General features: G+C 35.1%; 1 protein-coding gene across 2 annotated transcripts in view; it reads right to left on the bottom strand.

Moving 5' to 3' along the window:
• The window catches only part of SEMA3E (semaphorin 3E), a 276720-nt gene extending 256068 nt beyond the window's left edge, over positions 1-20652 (bottom strand). For both annotated transcript variants that reach the window (XM_002751652.5, XM_054237356.2), the window contains exon 1: positions 19964-20652. In XM_002751652.5, coding sequence (XP_002751698.1) covers positions 19964-20078 — 115 coding nt within the window. In that variant the 5' untranslated portion in view covers positions 20079-20652. The remainder of the gene's footprint in view (positions 1-19963) is intronic.
• Positions 20653-24608: the final 3956 nt, after the last annotated feature.

The following is a 24608-nucleotide window of genomic DNA, read 5'->3' as shown; positions in this document are numbered from 1 at the left end:
CTCAGTGCCTGCCCAAATGACTATCCAGCATTGTGCTTGAAACTCAGGGTCCTGGTGGTGTAGCCACCTGAGGGAATCTCCTGGTCTGTGGGTTGTGAAGACCACAGGAAAAGTGCAGTATCTGGGCCAGATAGCTCCATCCCTCATGGCCAGTCCTTCATTTCTTCTCTTGGCTAGGGGAGGGAGTTCCTCGACCCCTTGTGCTTCCCAGCTGATGCGACACCCACCCTGCTTCTGGTCCTCCTCCATGGGCTGCACCCACTATCTATCCAGTCCCAATGAGATGAGCCTGGCACCTCAGTTGGAAATGCAGAAATCGCCTGCCATCTGCATTGGTCTCACTGAGAGCTGCAGACTGTAGCTGTTCCTATTTGGCCATCTTGCCCAGGAATAAAAATTGTTTCATTTCTTAAAGAAAAATGTGCTTTGACAGGCTCTATAATAATGAAAGGGAAAGTGGCTTTTATTTCTTCATTTCCTCATATTGATGAGATTGTTACATTTAATAAAATAGGATAGCAAAAGGTTGGCCCTATCTCTTTAACATCTATAAGTATATTATAGATGTTCAATATTATATTCAAATATATTTGAAAACACCTGAAGACATTATACTGATAGCAAATGGAAAAACTCTCCAAAGATATCTGAGAAGGTATGCAAATTCAAAGATGACTTATGGTACAGCTGTGAGTCTGTCATGTGTTATCTTCTGAGATCAGACATCCTTGTTTATCACACTATGATATTTTGAAATATCATCAAATTGTTAGTGCTACAAAAACTTTAGTATGGATAGATGTATATAATAATTAGTGATACTCCTTATACTGATGTTTTACAAAATAGTTGTTCCTGTATATTCAAAATTCCAAGGAAGTATAAGCAGCTCATAAATCAGAAATGTAGGAAAAGAGCATTTGGTGAATGAAGTTAATCCTATAACAAAAACAAAATAGAGGCTGCAAAGAGATTTGGCTAAAAATAGGCTTATTTTAAATTTAGAGGAAATGATAAATATTTTTAACAACCAAAGTCTTTTATGAAATTATTTCTTGCAGATTACCATTTGACTTACAAGGAATTAATTAAAAATTATTCTCAAAAATTATATCCCTCTTTTTTAAAACATGGGACTTTCTACAAATATCTAGAGAGAATGGCAAATCTACAAGATGACGGCAAATTCAAGTTACAAAATTAAGCAATCACAGCTATGATGGTATTTTAATTCTGCTATTCTGTTGTGACCATTTCAGATTCTTTTTAAATTAAAAAAAGACATTTAAAAGGCTTCTATTTATTTTAGCCATGAAGAAAGATGGTTCTGATTTTTCATTTTAAAGAAGGTTATGTTTAGCTCAAGTTTATCCAGACCTTAAAATTGATCTTTCATTTACTACAAGTATGTAAATAATTTTATAATATTTATAAAGAAAACTAGCAATGACATTTATTGGTCTACATCATCCAGGAAAGCCAGAAAAGCATATATTATATATACTTTAATTAAAATTTGCTTTAACTGTATGTTAAACTCCTTCCAAATACTGACATTTTAGATAAAGCCCATGAAAAGTGTATTTTAAATTTAAAAATATATATACTTTAAAAGAATTCCTACAATGAATACAACCTTTATCATTTTAACTCTTCAGTTTCCTGAAGACATTAATGTGGAAAATGTTGTTAATCAAGTTAAGCAAAGACACACAATAGCAGGACTATAGTCTTTGAATATAGGTATGTCTCACTCCAAAGTACATGTCTTTTTCAGGGCACCACACATTGTTACTGCACGTATGATCCACATTCTAGACTGGAGAGAATAGAAGAGGGTTTTCCTTAACTTCAAGAAACAAATCACCCTCATGAAATAAAGGAAAAAGTTAGCTCAACAGAGTCTATGAGAAAATGCTTAGAAGGGCTGACAACAATCAAATAAGATGGCATATTTGCCAAATAAGTTGTTGTCAATGTGGGTGTCTTTAATAAGTAAGTCATTGATTGGCCGGATGTGGTGGCTTATGCCTATTATCCCAGCACTTTGGGATGCTGAGGTGGGCAGATCACCTGAGATCAGGAGTTCAAGACCAGTTTGACCAACATGGAGAAACCCTGTCTTTGCTAAAAACATAAAATTAGCCGAGCATGGTGGTGCATGCCTGTAATCCCAGTTACTCAGGAAGCTGAGGCAGGAGAACTGCTTGAACCCAGGAGGTGGAGGTTGCGGTGATCCAAGATCATGCTACTGCACACCGGCCTGGGCAACAAGAGTGAAACTCCATCTCAAAGAAAAAAATAAAGTTGCTTAACAGCACCAGCACCACTATTCATTCTGTAAACAAAGCAGACATCTCTGGAGTATAAATTGTGGTGTTCCATTTTAAGAGGGACATTAACAAACAGGAGAATGACTAAAATACTGACAGAACAGTCAAGATATTGAGGAATAGTCACCTACTACAAAAGAGAACAAAAGAGGAAGTCAAATTGTCCCTATTTGCAAACAATATAATTGTCCCTATTTGCAGACAATATAATTGTATATTTAGAAGACCCCATCATCTCAGACCAAAATCTCCTTAAGCTGATAAGCAACTTTAGTGAAGTCTCAGGATATGATATCAATGTGCAGAAATCACAAGCATTCCTATACACCAAAAACAGACAAACAGAGAGCTAAATCATGAGTGAACTCCCATTCATAGTTGCTACAAAGAGAATAAAATACCTAGGAATACAACTAACAAGGGATGTAAAGGACCTCTTCAAGAAGAACTACAAACCACTGCTCAAGGAAATAAGAGAGGACACAAACAGATGGAAAAACATTTCATGCTCATGGTTAGAAGAATCAATATCGTGAAAATGGCCATAATGCCCAAGGTAATTTATAGATTCAATGCTATATCCATCAGGCTACCATTGACTTCCTTCACAGAACTGGAAAAAAAACACCTTAAATTTCATATGGAACCAAAAAAAGAGCCCACATAGCCAAGACAATCCTAAGCAAAAAAAAAAAAAAAAAAAAAAAAGAACACAAAGCTGGGGGCATCATGCTACTTGACTTCAGACTATACTACAAGGCTACAGTAATCAAAATAGCAGGGTAGTGGTACCAAAACAGAGATATAGACCAATGGAACAGAACAGAGGCCTCAGAAGTAATGCCACACACCTACAACCTTCTGATCTTTGACAAACCTGACAAAAACAGGAAATGGGGAAATGATTTCCTATTTGATAAATGGTGTGTTGGGAAAACTGACTAGCCATATGCAGAAAGCTGAAAGAGGATCCCTTCCTTACACCTTATACAAAAATTAACTCCAGATGGATTGAAGATTTAAACACAAGACCTAAAACCATAAAAAACCCTAGAAGAAAACCTAAGCAAAACCATTCAGGACATAGGCATAGGCAAGGACTTCATGATTAAAACACCGAAAGCAATGGCAACAAAAGCCAAAATTGACAAATGGGATCTAATTAAACTTCAGAGCTTCTGCACAACATAAGAAACAATTATTAGAGTGAATCAGCAACCAACAGAATGGGAAAAAACTTTTGCAACCTACCCATCTGACAAAGGGCTAATATCCAGAATCTACAAAGAACTTAAACAAATTTACAAGAAAAAAAAACCTTATCAAAAAGGGGGCAAACACTTTTGAACAGATACTTTTCAAAAGAAGACATTTATGCAGCCAACAAACATATGAAAAAAAGCTCATCATCACTGGTCATTAGAGAAATGCAAATCAAAACCACACTGAGATACCATCTTACACCAGTTAGAATGTCAATCATTAATAAATCTCGAGACAACAGATGCTGGAAAGGATGTGGAGAACTAGGAATGCTTTTACACTGTTGATGGGAGTGTAAATTAGTTCCACCTTTGTGGAAGACAATGTGGCCATTTCTCAAGGATCTAGAACTAGAAATACCATTTGACCCAGCAATCCCATTACTGAGTATATACCCAAAGGATTATAAATCATTCCACTATAAAGACACATGCACATGTATGTTCATAGTGGCACTATTTACAATAGCAAGGACTTGGAACCAACCCAAAATACTCATCAGTGATAGACTGGATAAAGAAAATGTGGCACATATATACCATGAAATACTATGCAGCCCATAAAAAAGGATGAGTTCATGTCCTTTGCAGGAACATGTATGAAGCTGGAAAGCATCATCCTCAGCAAACTGAAACAAGAACAGAAAAGCAAACACTGCAAGTTCTCAAATAAGTAGGTGTTGAACAATGAGAACACATGGACACAGGGAGGCAAACATCATACACTGGGGCCTATTGGGATGAGGGGCTAGGGGAGGGATAGAAGCGGGTGGGGATATTGGAGAGGGATAACATTAGGAGAAATACCTAATGTAGATGACAGGGGGAATGGATGCAGCAAACCACCACAGCATGTGTATACCTATGTAACAATTCTGCATGATCTGCACATGTACCCCAGAACTTAAAATATGTATGTATAAAAAAAGAGCATGGTAACTCTCTGATATGGTTTGGCTGTGTCCCCACACCCAAATCTCATCTTGAATTCCCACATGTTGTGGAAGGGACCCAGTGGGAGTTAATTGAATTATGGGGCCAGTCTTTCCCATGTTGTTCTTGTTATAGTGAATAAGTCTCACAAGATTTGATGGTTTTAAAAATATAAGTCTCCCTGCACAAGCTCTCTCTCTGGTTCTGCCATCCATGTAAGATGTGACTTGCTCCTACTTGCCTTCTGCCATGATTGTAAGGCTCCCCTGGCCCTGAAGAACTGTAAGTCCATTATAAATCTCTTTTTTAAGTTGCCCAGTCTTGTATGACTTTATCAGCACTGTGAAAATGAACTAGTACACTATCTTTATATATTTCGAGGTCCATCATGACTGATGTCCTTCCTGCTGGCATTAAAGGAAAAAAACTAAGACTAAAATGTGGGAAATGATTCGGGATTAGGTAGGTAAGTACTTGCTCTTCACAAGACTATTACAAAATGAAACTAAATTCCTTGTCAGGCAGTAATCTCCCACTCCATGAAAATGCACAAATTCAAAATGATAAATATGTGACCACCTGTCTGGAAGACATGGACACAATGGCTTCACAGAGTGGGCAGTAATCACTACAATTTCTACCCTCGATGAAATTATCCGATTTGGGTAAAATTATACAACTTTCCTAAACTATAGTTTTTTTTCTAACTAGCGATTTTGTTGTTGTTGTTGTTGCTGTTGGAATAAGACATAAATTGCTAAATCCATAAGGTAGATTTTAATTGCCTAAGTTCAATTATTAGCTTTTCCATTTAGCAATTGTTCCTTCCTCCTTTTCCTCCTTCCTCTCTACATCTCCTTTTCTCTCTCCCCCACCTGCTTTTTTTTATCTCGTCTTCTCTCTGACTTTCTATCAAACAACTTCTTAGCAATTAATATGTGCCAGGCACTACTTTAAATACATTTAAAAGCTCTTTCATTTAATCCTTGTCACAACCAATGAAAGGGTGATATTTATTATGCACCTCCTTTAGTCAGAGAAAGGTTAAGTAACATGTCCAGGATCACACCAATAAATTTGTTTCTACCACATTTGATTTCTAAACAGTACTAAACATTGGGAAAAAACTGGCAATGTGCAAAATTAACCAATTTGTTTAACTTGAGCAGCCAGGTTTAAGAGAGTCGCAGCCAGATGAGGGAAACATTTTAGGAAAACATAATTTACATGTTTTTAAAAAGTTCAGTGGCAGGAAAGATTACAAAATTAAATGAAATAATAAAGTTAGGAAAGGACCCACCCAAAATTATTTGGATGCCAAAGTAAGCCAATCCCAGCTGTTCTTCTCTACTCTGCCTGCCATCCTCAGCAAGAGCAGTATGGGGGAGTGTGGGCAACCGGCTGCAGTAGCAGCTGGGCCTATTTGCTAAGAGGAAAAAAAAAATAGTCAGTGAAGACAAAGGGAGATTTTGGTGGCTAGCAGTGTAAGTAGAAAATTGGAGCTTGGCTGGGGCATCTCAGAAGTGAAAAGCAGCAGTGCTGTCAGCAACAAAATTGCAATATTACACAAAGTGTTCACAGGAGAGCACTCCCTGAAGTAGCGCCTTAACTGGCAAGAATTCTTTTTCATCCATAGCAAAACAACCAATGGTAATTTTGTATTTGTTTTCTCACATCAACAGTATTCTAGACATTCTAAAATGAAGGACTACCAACTCTTCTAAATATTTGTATGATATAAACTAGCTGACTAAAAGGACAAATGGCATTTGTAACTTAAAACACTATATTACTATTACTTTTTAATTAATATAAAAACTTATGTCTCTAATAAGCAGATTATATTCTAAACAACCACATAAAATAAAATCCTTAAATTGTATTTTATGCCCCTTGAGATCAGTACTATAAAAGGCAACGTGTTTCTGAGTGATAACTGCTTTATTAGTGTGTAAACTATCTCATTAGTAATGATTCTTTAGTTTTCTCATTTTTATTCTTGTTTAACTTTATTGATTTTTAACTCATAGAGAACTCAGTTTTTTTCTCCAGATAGGAGAAAGTCTTCTGCAATTTAAAAATATATCAGACTTCAGTTTGGGCGTACACATTTTGGAGCAAGTTAAAAATATTTGGCAAAAAAATCTGTCAAAATCAGTGCCCAGTACATAACTTTTGTCTTCTGAGCAGTATAGTAACAAAGATGCATTTTCATCCTTTTGTTTTTTAATTGTATAGTGACTCACCTCTAATATTTTCCTTCTAATTGTAGTTATTTAAATATTATTATAAGCAAATTTTGCTTTGGGAATTACAAGCAAATTAAATCATATGAATGTTTTATAGAAGTTTAAACACATTAACTTCTTATGACTGTAACAATATAGTAATAAAATCAATATTTTGGGTGGCTCATTAAATCCATTCTAGTATTTTATAGTCCTAGCCACTCCATCTACTTCCTTCTTTCTGGGAAAAATACTAAAAAAAATGTTTTTCTTTCTCATATTAATGGAAATGTACAATGATTTGGATAATTGCGTGTCCCAACAACTTAAATTACAACATTTGATGTTGAAAAAAATTCTTCCTCTTTTTAATTTACATTTTGATTATGGGTGATATGGTTATTCTAAGAATATACCATATGGTTAGCTCAAGTTTATCCAGCCCTTAAACTGACAGTGAGCTCAATATTCTAGTATTCATTCTAACCAATTATAAAGTATTTGTAGTTACCATTCATCTGAGCAGAAATATGTGTAACACTTACGTTTTGTGATAATGTTGAGCTTAAAACTGCTTTTTCCTTTTTTTGTTTTGTTTGCTTTTAATATAGTATTTATTTTGCTTGGGATCAGGAAAAATAAGTTATGTAAGTTTCATCAATAATAGAGCTGTTTTCAAAAGAAATCATTTTTTCCTTATTGTTATTTTTCCTAACATTTTCTTTAAACATATATTGTTTTTGCTTTTCTTAGAATTATGGAAGTGATCCTAATTTCTATATACTTCTTTTTATAGATTGTCTTTAGTTTCTAAAAACAAAATAATCCAGTGCTTCCCATTTCCATTTTGATTTACTCTTTATAATAATAAGGTATGGTGACAAATGTGTGCTTTCTTCTAAATTTGAGATTTCTCTTTACAGTTTCTGTTAAGCACATTGTATTTGATTAATTACAGAATAGTACCAAAAAGACAAAAGAACTTTAGGATATAGCGTTTCAAAATAGATTATCAATTGATTTTGATAAATTAAATACATGAGAACAACATTTTTGCTTGGCTTATAGCTATAATAAAATCTTAGTAAAATGAAATTTTCCTAAGTTATTTCTCAAATAACCTGGGTTGAGTAATATAGCAAAATACCTTGCATAAACTAAGTAGAACCATAAAACATAGCCATTCCTTTTCCTTCTTGCTATATTACTACCAATAGCCATGCTTTAAAAATGATAAATCAAAGACAAATGACCAGATTATTCATAAAACCGCCTAGGGACGGACTGATTAAAAGAAAATCTTGCTTTTGGTCACTTGGGGCATTTCTGAAAAACAAAGGTGTTGGATAAATCATCACTTTTTCCCAGTTCTGACTTTGAATGCCCCAGAATACTATCATCTGCCACAGCCTTAAACAGTATCTTTTAATAATTTACAGATATTTTCTTAATAATTTTAAAGCAGTTCTGGATTTCTCCTTAGAACTTTTGCAATAGAAGAGTTGAAGCCAAACTAGTGCCTAATGTTTTACAAAAGGGGCAGAAGAGAATTATTCTCATCATATCGCCTGTCTTCTGAATGCTTTCCCAACCCCACCATTTCATTTTCTGCCATCTCTGTTAGGAATGTATTTTTATGTGTATCCAACAAAATAATTAAGAGTGGTAATACTAATGTGAATAAATATAGCAATTAAGTTCTGTATGTTAGATGCAATACACAAAATATATTCAGTACCTAAAGTTTATTAGAGTCTAAGAATTCAAGCAATAAAATGCAATATAACTGCCTTCAGCATTTTCAAACTCTAATTGTGAATTTGCAGTAATCATATATTACTCATACCAAAAAACTGAAAATTCCTCAAAGCCATTTAGGAATTAGGGAAATTAAATTTAGCAAGAACAAAGAATGAGTGATACTAGTGTAGAGTCATGAACACAGTGGAAGTAAGTTAATTTCTGGAAGAATACAGTTTATTCTATGCAGTAGGATGACTGTGGGCACATGGCAGGATGGTGCAAGGCAGGGTATGACATAGCTAATTTGTTCAAATATCTTGCCTAAGCTACTCCTATTCATGTTCAAGACTGAGCTTTGGTTTTCTTTTCAGCCCCACCTTCATGCTTTTATAGCATCCACTGGGATATAAAAAAGCAACCTACTTTATTGTGACTTGTCCTTTTACAGCTGTATCTTAAGCTTCTGGTGAATAGGGTTTGACTAAAAGGTGTGTGTGTGTGTGTTAAACTTATTTTTAAATAGTTTTAGATTTACAGACAGTTATGGTAAGTACACAGAGTTCCCCTATACCTATACCTAGCTTCCCTTGTATACACTATATGTTTATATGGTACATTTATCACAGTTAATGAACCATACATTATTAATTAAAATTCATACTTTATTCAGATTTTCTTAGTTTATATCTAATAATACTTTACTATCACAGGATTCCAACCAGTATACTACATTATGTTTATTAAACTGGAATTTTTATTCTCAGTACCTAAAGTATTGAAGAAACGAAATACTTATGAGATAAATGAATGAATAATAAGCAAGTTCTACTTTAAAATTATAGACTCTCCTAATTCTCTGAAAGCAGTGATATGGTTTGGCTCTGTGTCCCCACCCAAATCTCATCTCAAATTGTAATAATCCCCATGTTAACGTTAAGGGTGGACCAGGTGGAGGTAATTTAATCATGAGAACAGTTTCCCCATGCTGTTTTTCTGATAGTGCATGAGTTCTCAGGAGGTCTGATGGTTTTATCTGCTGGCTTTTCCTCCTTTACTCTGCACTTCTCCTTCCTACTGCCATGTGAGGAAGGATGTGTTTGCTTCCACTTTTGTCAAGATTGTAAGTTTCCTGAAGCTTCCCAGCCCCGTGGAACTGTGAGCCAATTAAATCTCTTTCCTTTATAAATTATCGAGTCTTAGGCAGTTCCTTTTTTTTTTTTTTTTCAAAATATTCTGCTAATTTACATGTATTTCAGAAAAAGGATTCCTTACATCCTTACAAGGCTGTAGGACACTGGTTTTTGGGCTGGTGTCCAAGATATCAAGGAGGAAATTGTAATATTCTGTCCCTTGAAAAGATTGTGGCAGTTAACAAATGCACATGGTTACTTTAGTTATTAATAATGTGATTAAAATTAAAGTGGATAAAGCAATAAACTTCGTTAATTACTCATTATATATAGCTTTCCACTATTTCCCAAGGCTATTTCCATTGATTTTACTCCAAAAGAATTTAAGGGAAAATCTTTAAAAAGGCTTTCTCTATGATAACATAGTGTCCTGTGCACTCTGAAATGAATTATGTGTTTAAATATGTATAAACAACGCAGCTTTATCATGCCTGGTGAGCAATGAAGTCATTCATAACAGAATCAGCGGAATGTCTTAATTTTATCATACTGTCAGGCAGTTCTTTATAACAGCATGAGAATGGATTAACACAGGCAATGATCAGATGTATAACAAACGGGATGAAGTGGTAAGCGACTTCTAATTTCATTTGTTCGGGAAAATGGCTCTTTGAAGCATAAAAGAGTTTTTGAGTTTTACAAAATGCTTTACCACAATTGATCCATATTAGAAATTTTCTCATCAGAACTCAATCATAGTATAACATGCTAGAATTTACACCATCAATAATCTTTAAAAATATTTAAATTATATGCTAAATTGTCATCAATGAATAGGTACACTTTATATTTAATACAAAAATAAATAGATGATGGTAATACAGTTAAATATTTATGAATCTAAATATATTTATCAAGACCAAGGCTGTTATTTGCACATTCAACAACACCCTTAACCTAGGGGATGATGCTAAAAGGGAAAAAATGAGAAAGATAATATGAACTTGAGACTCCTTTGTAGCATCCTTACACACACACAGCCCAGTGTTTCTCATAGTTGAGTCTTCACTAAAAATGGCCCAGAGGACTTGTTAAAAGAGAGATTGCTGAGCCTCAGAATTATTGATTAAGTAGATCTGATTCAGCAGTTCCCAGGGAATGCTGATGCTGCAGTTCATGGACCACACTCTGTGTAGCATTTGTTTAACTCCAGTTTTCACCTCTTTTCTGCCCCTAGCTTGGAAGTGGAACAGAATAAAATCATAGTAACATTATCTCCTGTGCAATGAGATTCAATCAAGCCTTCCTGCAGGTGAATTATTTAGCAGTAGCTCTGAACCTTATAAAAAATGAAGTTAGCCTTTATAGTTTTGTCATTTTAACCACAATATTGAAGCCAACTAAATAGATATGTTTTAATTCAGTAGATACCAAAATCCAGGCTGTAATTGTAGCCTTTAAGAATGATTTGAAGAAGTGAATTTATTCCATCCCCAAGGTCTTACAAAAAATATACTCCCGCCTTCAAGGAACTTTAAATATATTGAAAAACAATTATATAAATTAGAAAATATTATAAGGTACTTTTACAGCACCATATCGTTCTTCTTTGTAATACATTTAAATTTTTTTCTACCAAAATTACACAAGATAGGAAGACAGTGTTCATTAGTCCCTTTATAATGATGAAGAAAAGAAGTCTCAGTTTAATGATTTAGCAAAAATAAGACAGCATCAAATAAAATATACTTAGATTTAAAAAGTGTTAAGTCCATACCCTTTCCACTGCAACATACTGTCTCCTAATACAAGTTTCAAAAGTGTTTTGGAGAAATGCTTTTGAGGCCTGGTGAGGAGAAGAAAGGAGTCCTACATTTCTAGAGTTGGAAAGGACCTGAGGCATCACATGATTGACAATAAACTTTTTGACTCAGTGTTAGGAGAAAAGCAATCAGGAGGAGTAAACAGCTATACACAATGGGAGCACATTTCCTATTTGACTTAATTTCCACAGTGTATCTCGAACTCGAAATTTAAAGCCCCTCTGCATTCCCATCATTTCCTGGGAAGGAACAAGTGAAAAGGGAAAGAGTCAGTGTCTCAGCTGACCTCTATTTTCACCCTCTTTTATGCTCATTTTCTTTGCTGCTCTTCTTTTCTGGTTGTGTGACTACCTAAAATCACCCCTGAGACTTATTCTTAGGGATTCTTTTCCCCCATTCTATGCTGTAAATGAAATTCCCTTTTTATTCTAGTTTCTCTAAATTAAAGTTCAAAACTCAGAGAAAATACACCAAAAGTACATAGAAATAGGTTTACATCAATAATATTTTAGCTGACATTTGACTCAAGTTTAGCTACAGAATGCTTGGCTGGCAGGCTCTGCTCTCTCCTGTGCAATGCCCTAATTCCTCTGCTCTCCAATTGCCACAGTCCTATGGTACCTGTGAGCATCAGCCTCCCAGCAGAAAAACAGGTTGGAGAAAGAGGGCACATTGTCCAGGTGGCTAGTAAGCTATTTATTTAGTGTTTTATTATTCCCTACCTCATGAATTTCAACCAATTTTCAATGCCTGGTAAGTTTAAAGCTTTTCTAAAAAATTCAAAAGTCATGTTTTCTGCATATTGTGTTAAACGACAAAAATGAAACAAATATTGAAAGGACACTGAAATCCAATGAAAACGTATTTTTCACTAAAAGCATGTTTTCTTTCCCCTTTTGGCTTAAGGTGAGGAAGAAATTAAAACTATTTATCTGGAAAAGAAGCAGGAGAAGAGGAAAAGATGAGGTGGTGCAGCCACCCAAAGGGGTAGTTAAATAAGTAATAAGAGAAAGGGTGGAGGGGGTATAGTGATAAGCCAGAAATGACAAGGACATCAAAAGATAGATAGAAAGAGGAGGAGGAGAGGAAGAAGTGGAAGAGAAAGAGGGGAAAGTAAAAAAGGAGGAAGGAAATAGAGGGAAAGGTGGAGGAGAGACTATAAAGGAGTTAATACAGCTGATGTGTCAGGAGGATGCCTGGAGGTCCCAGCTGTTTCACTAAATGCAGCACTGATGAGAAAGAAGATGAACAGACAGCCCCAGCCTTTTCTCTAACATATGTTATGCTAAAGGGGCCATAAATAGTTGTCCAGGATTCATTAGTTTCATGAGTATTCCTTCTCATCCCACCCATATCCCACTTCCTTTGAAAAATACAGTTCTGAATCATTTTGTTTTATTCAGTTACTCACTTGATGAGCACTTGTTGAATGCCTAAGTGTCAGGAACTGTCCATGGCACCAGATATCTTACCTGTTCATCTAAGGGAAGGCAAAGTGGGAGACTGTCTTTCACTTTGCAAGTAAACAACACATGCTGAGCTGATAGCTGCTTATAGGACACTGTTTAGTTTAACTTTAGGCAGTGTGGTCTGGCCTTAGTAATATTAGTTCTATTGTGCTTTACCAAGCTGGGCCTATAATTATCTTTGTTAATACTGTTTATTTTGTGGATTTGGTCTGTTGTCTCCAAAGTGCCATCAGATAAAATTCCAACTTTCCTGAAAGTATAAACAAAATAATTCTACAGTAACTTACAAACATGAGAGACATCCATATTCTTTGTTCCTTCTAAGTATCTACTCTAATAAGAGCTGGTTTTCATAAAAGAAAATCTTTGCTTTTAAGCAAAAATCTGATGATTAAGAATCCCTCTTCATCTTAAGTTGTAATTTAACAATTAGCTCATGATTGCTTTTAGAATAAAAAAAAGAACAGCATAGATTAATTCTCTCTGCATCTCATCTGATTTATTGAGTAATTTATAAAAAGCTTCCTAAGGGTTAAGTATTCTGCACATTAATCTGCATTAGCTCATGTAATCCTTTCAAATTTTTGCAAATTACGTTATATCACTTTAAAGATGAGAAAATGCATATTCAGGGAACCTAAGTAACTTGCTCATGCCATGCAGTCAGAAGCCAGATTTAAATTAGATATGCCTCATCCAAAGTCTAGGGTTTTTAGGCCACTGAAATTAGAATGTAAGAGTGTTTTCTAATACCTGGGCCCAAGCTAGCTTCTATGTTTCCTATGCCAAGGGTACGAGCCAAATAGTGATGGCTGAGAGTTTAGGCACCAAGGATGGAAGTGAAACACATTTCTGAGCCCCAGAAATCAGACATGGCAATAGATTTCTCTTTTATTTTTTCATACCAGTTGTGGAGGTATGTTTACCAAGGCAAATGAGCCCTGCGTTTGGAATATCCTGAAGTAGGCATTAAAACAAGGGCTGAAAACTTGAGTAGTCAGTTGTCTTGGCCACCATAGGCCCATATGAAGGAAAGTTATTAATTCCACAGAGGTGTCTTTTCTTGAAATCATCACTGTTTTTGACCAAAAATGTTCTCTTAATAATTAGAGACCGTAACACTTGGTTTAAATGTGATATGGAAATGTCCTGTTCATTCCTACTCTAGAATGCCCAGCCTGTAAAATATCCAGTCTTATTATCATTCCTATCATAAGTGCAAAGAATAATGCTCACTTAAGGCTAAGGAATAACTAATAACATTGATGTTCTCTCTTATGCTTCCAATGTTATTTAAGACTTTACTGTGAAAAAAATTATGATCTAAATAACCATCATCCTTTGTATAATGTATAGAGTATTACAAAATGTCATATGTTACACTAAAAACTGCTAACTGCCTTGTGACTCTGTCCATTAAAACCAAGGAAATAATCTAAATCTTCATTATGCACTCTTTGGAAAATGTTATAAATGGCATAATTTTAGTTTAGTTTTGTTTTTAACTCTCGGAGACTGAAATTATACGACTTTAACACTAGGATGACTATGTATGAAGGGGCATGCATGCATGCAAAGTGATATTTCTGGATTCCTGCAGACTAAATTTCTCCATTAAACCACAGAAGAGTTTTACATACAAAGATAAAGAAAGACATCTTTGCACACACTCCCACTAAGTCCCAGTGGTGATTCCTTTTTATTTCATCTTTGATGAAAAAAAACTGAGTGAGCAGATTGTTAGCAATAATTTTCACCAGTAACAACGAATTTCATGGTTTGGTGCTTTATTATGTGTTCATAGAACTGAGGCCACCAAGTGATCTCATCCCCGAAAGAAACAGAGGCCCTCTCTATGTAATACTCTCAGCTCTGACTAGATGACAATTCTGACCTGGATAGCAAAATAACAATATGGCAACATAATTTTTTGAAAGAATATTTCATTATGACATCATAACTGTTGAATGCATTTATTAATAAAGAACAGGCATTGATTATAAATTATGTATAGAATACTTTCCTTGTAAAGTGGAAAAAATGGTTTAATACACATACATTTTCCACTCCAGAATTGGCCCAGTTCGTATATAAATTCTAGTTACTGTTTTTTTTAATCCTGACCTCCCCTCACCCTATTTCTATACTAAATGATAACTGTCTTCCCACTGTAAAATGCAACATCCAGATAAGAATTTAACAGTTGACAGAACCATTCAGTGACTTCTGTATATCCAGATGTACTGAGGTGATGGACAATATTTGTCGGTAGCAAATATAAAAACACAAATAACAACACTATCTACAATTCTTATGAATTCAATTCTCTCTCCACAGAAAGCATATTTTGTATAACCCAGACTCAACAAAACACATTGTAATTCCTCACAACTTATCCAGTGATAGTTTTTATAATATAAACTGTTTCTCAGTAAATCCACCACTTAAGTCTCACTGACTCTCCCTGATGGAGCTCTGGGCACATAGACTAATGTTTACTCCTGGGTCTTATTTAACCACTCTGCTTATGAATCATGTCTTATGACCAGTTTTTATTTATTGACACACAGAGATGTGTAACTAATGTCACTATTGATAATACCAGGCTATTGGATGAGGAACCAGCTGTGAGCGGGGTCAGGAAAAACTGGCTCAGTCACTGTCTCATTTTTTATTTGCCTTGGATATAAAATAAATACCATGGCCTCCAGGGTGATCATTCAAATATTTATTTAATATTGTGCTCTTTTATAATCCTCTGTCAGTTTTTTTCTTGTCAATGGAATGAGTTCTAAAATGTGTGTTGTAGACTGAATATATGTAACAAATGGATATAAGTATACTAAGAAAAAAAAAGGCCATGAATCTTAGAAAATGCACAATGGAGCCATCTTGTGAGCTATTATAACTAGAGGTCAAAAGGTATGGAAGGTGAGATTTGGAGTGAATGTAATCTATCAAGGTAAATCATATGTTTTTATACTGTTTAAGAGCAACTTGATGCTGTATTCTATATTAGCATTATCCTAGCACTTGTTGAAATCTAAACTCATACCATTTTCAAGGTTTTTTTCTACAGGACATGTTTCCTTTCAATATTCTCACTTGGTATCAGTCTTCAGAAAACATAAATAATATAGTTTTTAGGTGATAAAGTACATTCACTTATACTGTTGTTCCACTTGATTACCTCAAAAACCCAGTAAAATATACAGGCAAAATACAATTACTACCCCTATTTTCAAACAGAGGAAACTGAGATGCAGACAATTAATTACCATTATTATAAGTGGGAGTACTAGAACTGGAATAGAGTCCTCTGATTTTAAATCCTGAGCTCTCTGAACTATAATAAATCTGAATTTAATTGGTTATAATACCCAATACAGATACGCTAATTAACACTCTCTATCACAACTTCTATCTGCTTAAGTATATATTCCATGTTTAAATTTACATTTATAATGTTAACATATTTTAGGAATGATCTTCTGCCATATCTATGCCTTTATTTAACTGTCTCTTTACCAACCATTCTAGGAGAACATTTTCTGCTTAAGCAGCCATTCTCCTTGATTTCTGCAATTGTATCCTTCCTTATTGAGACTTCAAACACCTACCCTGTCTGCCAAGCTCCCATGATTGAATTTCTAGGGGCTTTCCATGTACATTGATATTTCTTTTTCAACATAGGTCTTTGCTGATTTGTTTTTTCTTCTCTGAGCTCCATTATCAAGAAGCTTATTTTTGCCTTCCCTGTAACCTCATTAGTGCAGCATGGTGAAAGATAAGGAGAGAACAGATATCAACAGAGGGAAGTAGATGAATCCACTAGGACTCTTCTCCCTTCACTCTCTCTTGCCTTGGTTTTTGTCCTGAGGACCATAGTATTTTTCAAGAAAACCCTTGAGGAAGAATATTAAAATTCTGCATTAATCTCACCAATATTACCCTGTTGAGCTGGGATAATGTTAGCTATAATGCATAACTATTCATGAGCTTTGAAATATTTGTGCAATATAGCCAACTCAACTCAAATCTTGACTGAAAATCTTGACAAAGCAGGACAGCATCTTGCCATTTTAATCTTTGCTACATTTTTTGCTTATTAACATAATTTATCATGTAATTAAAAATGCATTAAAAGATAGATATATTGCTTCAACAAGCATAATTATCTCATCATTTTATTCACAAGGCTTGCTCTAAGCCAGTATATTTTCTTAATATTAGTGTGGAGTCAGATATTCAGTTAGAAGAGAGTGGAATTCAGTATCAACCCATTGAGTTACAAGACAGTAGGAAATAAACTAAAAAAGATTCCACACCTCATACTACCCTTCTACCTTGTCTCTCTCTCTCTCTCTGACTTTTCTCTTCTTTAATCCTAATGATCCCTTCCTTTCTGGCTCTAGTTAAGAACATGTCAATTCCAGAAATAGTAATGGAGAATGGAGGGGAGAGGAAAAGGGCAACTCTCTGGACATTTTTTTTTTCTGAACATATTTTATATAATTTCACTCAAGCTTTGTATATAATAAACTTTATCCTTCTCCTTGGGAAGAAACAATAGGCTTGTATTTTCAAATGACATCTCAAAAGCGAAGAATATGAGAAAAATGCCTGCCTTTCTCCCATACAGCTGAGATCATTACTGTGAAAAGAGTTTCCGAATTATCCTAATAGGCTACCTCCAGGGAGCCTCCTGGATTTCCCTGCTGGTGGTCAGGCAGCAGTGCAGAAGTGCTATATTACATATTCCTAGTGCCTCTTATATTGAAAGATTATACACTCATTTATAATATTAATTATCTTAATTCACTCATTACTGAACATTTGCCATTACTGACATAATTCAAGACAGCAAAAGATTAATCTGTAATATCTTATTCCTAGTTTTTGAAGACCTCTAAAGTATTCACTGAATTCCAGAGTGTAGAGAGATAAATAGGTTGTTCACATTGTATTGGTGGACTGAATTTCCCTGCTCTGACAGTATATATGCTCTTCTCACTGACGCACCTGAGGTGCAGTAGGCTTTTGTTGCTTCAGGTGGCATCTCCAGTGTGATCTCTTAGCCGACTTTACTAACTAAATTGCACAAGTAGGAGGAACATTCTATTTTCAAGTAACTCTCTCTATACTGCCTTTGTATAAAAACATAATATTGTACATTTTCAGCTGGTTCCATTAAATTCAAAGGTTAAGAAAAGCCAAAGGGAAATCCTGTGGGAGTTTTCAGGATAGTGTACACATAGATACTAGCAATTTTACCCTCACACCATACGACACCACTCATAAAACCAGTTACAATTATTTATTTGATTAAAAGTGACATAATAAAGATGAACTTGATAACAGTATTATGCATAACATTTACCTGTATCGGAGAATGTTGGCATTCTCTGATCAAATTATTAACTCTCTTATGAAATATTAAAATGTGACCTATTGGAAAATACACTGATATTGAACCATAAAAACACAAGGACCCCAATTATAAGGTATAAAAGTTCATACTAGATTTAACAGAATTGTAGCTTGCAAAAACTGACAGCCTATCCACTTGTCTACATAAGAAAAACAATCAATTTATATTTTTTTGCATCTTATTTGTCCATATTCCATCACATCAAATTTGTTCATCTCGACTCTTTGATGATAAACTTCTTAGAAGTAGGCATTTTGATACATACCATGATACATCTTCCCAAGTTAAAAGGTTAATGTTAATTCTGGGAACTATATTTTAAATACTTTACTAATTTATTATCAATGTATTTCTTAAATTTATATTATCTACTGAATAGTATTATAGGAAATCTATTTAAACTAAGAAAATATCCATAGTTTTAACTATTCCAAAAATGAAAGATTTCTATAGGCAACATTTACTGAAGATTGTCCAATGAAAAGACAAAAAGGCCAAACATGTCACATAAAACTGAGGATTCCCTTTCTGTTTCTCCTGATAAATGTTCTACCTACACTTAGAAAATACAAGCTTCTCTGTTCTTTCTACAGTGGGGGACAATTTAAAAGCTTACACAATTGAAAAATGATTCTTACGTAATCCTGAGTATTACATCTGCTATCTGTCTCAATGTCTCAATGGCTGGTAGTAATAAATACTTCTTTGCTGACAATTTATTCTGAATGTACTTTCAGTCAGCAAAGTCACTTTCTCTGAGCATGGTTTTGTTTATTGTTTGTTTGTTTACCAAACCTATCGTGACTGACTTGTATTGACCCTGATGTAAATTCTATCTTTTAATCATTTATTCATGAGTATGATGTTGCTTTACAAGACATATTGTAGAATGGAATATTTAAGCATTCTGTTAGATCTTCATTGAGGCAATATAAATTTACATTAAAAATGCTAGTGAATACTAATACTTCAATTAATATTAGCCATTTTACAAGCATAGTCAATAAGAGCTATTTTGCTTTGCCACACATGAAAAAAATCTAATAATCAATTCAACTGGAAAGCTGATTTATACTAGTTGTTAATCACTTTAATTACATGAAGATGACTTAGTTACCATGGGTAGGGCATCATTTTTCTCCTCAGGAATTTTCTTTTCTCCTCCTCTTACCTCCATGATGGAAAGAAAACAAAACAAAAATAAAAAGAACAAACTGCACCCCTATTTCTATAGCCCTTCCCCAGCGTCCTTGTTTCTCATATGCATGAACTGATATTTAAATACCTACTGTTAACTTGGTGGACTCAGCCTCCCAAGGCTATTTACAACCTGCTTCCTCCCTTCCTGTGCTCAGGCTGCCAGTGAGTAAACTCCTCATTAATAAAATCCAGTATTTACAGGCAAAAATAACATCTCGAAGTTGACTTGTGATTTTCACTGTTTTCAGATGAGGTGAGTATGACATATTAATCAGAAATACTTAGAATTTTAGGTCAGTTTTGCAATACATTTTTTCAGGTGCATTTTAAAGGTCTTTGACGACCATAAGCCTATGTTAAGCTACTTTTTCTTTTCTTTAAAAAAAAAAAGGATCTGGAAAGGTAACCTACCTTTATGTGACAGGCGTAACCGGGGATGGGTAGTATCAGCTGTGTGACCTCCTGCCCAAAGCTCCAGTAAGTAACCCCACAGGAGCAAGGTGATAATGTGCCCCGCGGATGCCATGCTGCCGTGTTCAATGTTCAAGCCCTCACTCCTCACTTTAAGGAGGGTCTGAGTTTTACTTAGGACTTCCCTCCAGGGGCAGCGTGCGAGAGGCTTTGTCAGAAATCGAACGCGTTGTCATCAAAAAGCACAGTTCCGAAGTGCCATTTGTCAGGCTGTATTTGGCCATGTAAAACCTTTCTTTCCTCTGAACAATTGTTTATAAGCCGGGAGCAAGAGGACATTCCAAAGAGTGAGTCTTCAGAGCCATGTCCTGTCTAGAGCTCTCTTCAGCAACTAAGCCGGTAGATTCAGGAAGAAGCTGTTTTTCAGTCACTTAGGCAAAGCTGTTCATTCAGGGGAAAAAAAAAAAAAGCCCGAGCACACGCACTCCCTCCTCCCGTGGAGCTCCTCTCTTCGGGCTCCTGGAAGCCTCTCAGAAGTCAGCCTCTTGCACTGACTTGCTAAATTGCTAGTTTTAATTCACCTTTCACCTTGCTAATTAAAAACAAGAAGTGCCATTCCCTCTAGGAGTCGCAGGATCCACCCAGCAGGGATGCAGTCTGTCAGTGGCTGTTTACAGGAAAGTTCAGGCAGGGTTGAGCAGCGTACTTGCTGTTTATAGGAAGTATTTCTGGTCCACGTGCCCCGCGCCCATCCTCCCTCGCAGTTTAACCAGCCCCACGTTACTCAGCTACAGGAGAGAAGTCCACATTTTGATGGGGGAAATAGGAAGACTGGGAGGGGTGACGATATATAACAGGCTGATTATTTAAGACTAGGTGACAGACAAGGATGTGGTGTCAGAAAACGCTTTTAAATTCTCGCCAAGATCAATGTAACTTCTTCTTAAAATAATCTATTCGTAACCATCCAGGATCCAAATTCAGTTTTTCACTGTTGTTATATAGGTTTTCTTTTTTTTTTTACAATTAAGTCTTTTTTGTATTGTTTATATCTTAGGAATGTCATTTTAAAAACTCTTTTAAGAAAAGTGTTTCAAGAGCCTGAAAAAAGTTCACCCATGAGTGTCTCATAAATTATGTACTTAAGCAAATTCGTCAAATGAAATTAAAAGCAAATCCTTTTTCCTAAGCAATTTCTAAATTTTACTTCAAATTTAAGAATGTGGAAGTAATTTTCTCCTAGGTAAGGTAACTGGTAAAGTTGGGATTCACCACCCAAGGGATTTCTATAAAGCAGGTATTAGAAACTTAGGATGTGAAATAGCTTAAGATTCAACTGCTATGCACTTCCAGAGTTTATTTTCCAAGACACTGTGTTTGTGTAAATAAGCTTAACACAATAGCTCAACTTTACAATCTACCTTCAATCAATCTCAAAAACCAAGCCAAACACTCTAGAGCTGTTGGCATGGAAATGAATGGTATTATGTTAAGATACCGATAAACTTGAATAGATATTTGGTTTGATAGTGGAGAATTAAGTGGTAAACAATGATCTCAACTATGATAACTTTTTCTTATTCTGTATTTTAAATGCTAATAGTTAAGAACACTTTTTGAGAAATATGGTTTAAAATCATGAAGCTGTAACAAAAAGATAACATAGGTCACCCTGATATTTTGCATTATATAGAAACAAATGTACAGCCAGGCATTCTCTACCCATTTTTCTAATCATAATATGTTCTTGTACAAGCAAAGTATATTTAGCAAAATGTAAATGTCACTGGATGTTATAAATAATTAGATTTCCAAGGTCTACAAAAGATAGCAAACTCTAAACATTATTTAACAGTAAAACAACAGGAAGTATTTAGAGACTTTTAACCTGGGCGCTTGCATATTTTAAAAACCAGCCTGATGAGCTACAGACCTAAAGGTCACTCTAAACGTGATATACTGTACTTTCAAAACTCTCGCTTTCGCCTAGGATGGAAGTACATGACAAAATAAATAGCAGCTTTTATATGTGTTATCTAATAGTGAGATTATGGGAAAACTAAATGTGGTACCTATTGAAATTCATGGCTACTCTCACATAACTGAAATTCAACAAGACTGCACAGTGCCTGTCCTAACTCTACTACAGAATGAGACAATGTGAGATATTACAATCATTTCATTAGTACACAAAATACACCCCTCTAAAATGTTGACAAGATAATAAATGTTATGCGCAAAAAAAGAAGAAATAAATAAAGAGAGAATAAATGTTATGAATGCCAAGATTTGCCTTCGGTTTTAAATGTCATCCTTAAGATTAGATTGGAGCAATTTAGACCTAAGTGCCAGAATAATGCATTCTTTAGATTCCTCAAAATGTGCTTTGGCTTATATGCCAGTCGTCACTGTCCTTACTTATTTCTTTTAACTCCTCTTTATGTTCTTCTACCTTTATCTTTATCCTATAGAAAATATGTAGATGATGCCAAAAAATGACTACTGAGAAAACTAAACATCCAGAACTATCCATAGCCTCAGTTTCCCCCATGTGGCATTAGCATTGGAATAAAGAGTCTTTGGGAAAAAATTAGTCATTTATATCATAAAATAAAACAAGAAGAATCCTCAGAAGCAGAGTCACCACATAATTCATCATCTAAACAAGACATTTTTTGAGAATAAAAGAGGCTTCTATTAATAATTACATGAAAATCAATAATAGCACAGACAAATGACAACATCAAAATGTGAACCCTTGGGAGCTATTTCTAGATACTCTTGGGAAACATGGAAATAGAAAATTTTTTTAAAAGCTTACTTACCACCAACAGTGAGGGAAGAGCTTTAGTGGACTGAAAGCTTTGGCATTACCAACAATATCAGGTGATACTACTGTATTTGATTTGAGAGGATCCAGGCTAGCAGTTTAAACAATAGCAGACAACAAGAAAAACCAGGTGAGAAGATAACTGCCAATTATGAAGGTATTGCTTGCCAGGTCAAGGGTTTTATTTCCAAATCTTTCATTCTTGCTAGTCTTACATTATTGTATGAAGAGCAATCTCAGTCTGGTAGAAAAATGAAAAAAAGAAAATTAGGTACTCATCAGTAGTTCCAGTCTCCCCCATGGTTGTTTCCATCATTGGTTCTCCAATTTCAACAGCAGAAAATCAACTAGCTTCTAGAGCTAGCCTTCCCAGGAGGCAGTCCCATACTATCTGCTGCTAAATCAATGTCAGGTGCTTGTTACCGAAGAGCTTGTTACGCCCCACCTCATGTTCCCAGTTTGCCTGAAATTTTACATGCTCAAATTTGTGTTTGACAGATGTTCCTTTAGGCCAGTGTTACCAAAAACATTAGACATCTATTTGCCACATTCACCATTCTTCACATGACTAGTGTCTGCAATTAAATTTATATAAAATGAAACCATTATCTCATAGGCTTGATGCCCTACTTGTATTTTTCAAATACATGCAAAAACCAAACAATTTAACAGTTTATTTCTGCATCACCTAAAGTTATCTTGCATACTGTGGGAGACAGTATTCATCAATATTTGCTCAATATCATATAATCAATATTCATTCCTGGGCATATGGGACACTATGCTTTCCAGCTCCTTGGCAGTCATGTGAATTCACTTGACTAATCCAAGCCAAAGAAATATGAGCATAAGTGATGTGTATCACATCTGGGCTGAAGTAGTGAACTATTCCTAAGAAATTATTTGGTCTTTCTGAAGTCTTTTCTATAGCAAAAGAAGAGGACGTATGTTGAAATGGTGGCATGATGAAATTGAATCATCTTAGATTACTGAATCACTTCTGGAGACAGCTACCCTGGAAAGTTACTCAGACCCACAAGAGACTTTGTATGAGTGGAGGAAACATGTTATGTTAAGCTGCTTCATTTATTTGTTACCACAGCAGAGCAGAACCTCTCCTGACTAAATGTACCTACTGTGCTTTAGGGAACATGCTTTTGGACAAACTTACTGGTTCTCCAGTAAGTTAACTATGGTGTATTCCTTTCCAAACTCACTTCAGCAGAAGTTATTCATACAGGCAGGGAGAGATGTGGTTAGTTGAGGGCCAAGTAAGAGGTAAAGTGATTCCCTGTGCTACTTGTAGAATGGGATGGAATGCCTTTAGCCTTTCCAGTTGAACATTTACCCAAAAATGATGATATATACATTATTTGTAGGTGGACAACATAACAGTACTACATCTGAAGAACATTATGATTAAAAACATTAAAAAACCAAAGTATAAAAATAACAATGATGATGATCCTTTTTATAACTGAAGACACAAATACATAAATTTTATAAATCTATTAAGTGCTTAAGATACTTGGATAACATAACTTCTCTGTGGTAGTTATGGCATTTCAGCTTCACTAATCCTTCTGCCATTCCTGCTTGCCCTGCTATCTCAATATCTCCAGTCTGGAGCACCTCAAATGTCCCACTAATAAGACCTGTTGTTGCTGCTACTGCCACCATTGCTGCTGCTGTTTACAGGTCAACATTGCTGATGCTTTTATTAGTCATTCTATTCAGATATCTTATATAACAGAATTTGTAAAGGATATAGAGTCTGGATTGACTGTTTTCCACATTCAGTGATTCAGGCAGATA

This window comes from Callithrix jacchus, chromosome 11 (genome assembly GCF_049354715.1).
Source record: "Callithrix jacchus isolate 240 chromosome 11, calJac240_pri, whole genome shotgun sequence".
In the NCBI taxonomy this organism is placed as follows: domain Eukaryota; kingdom Metazoa; phylum Chordata; class Mammalia; order Primates; family Cebidae; genus Callithrix; species Callithrix jacchus.
This window is presented reverse-complemented; position numbering and strand designations above follow the sequence as displayed.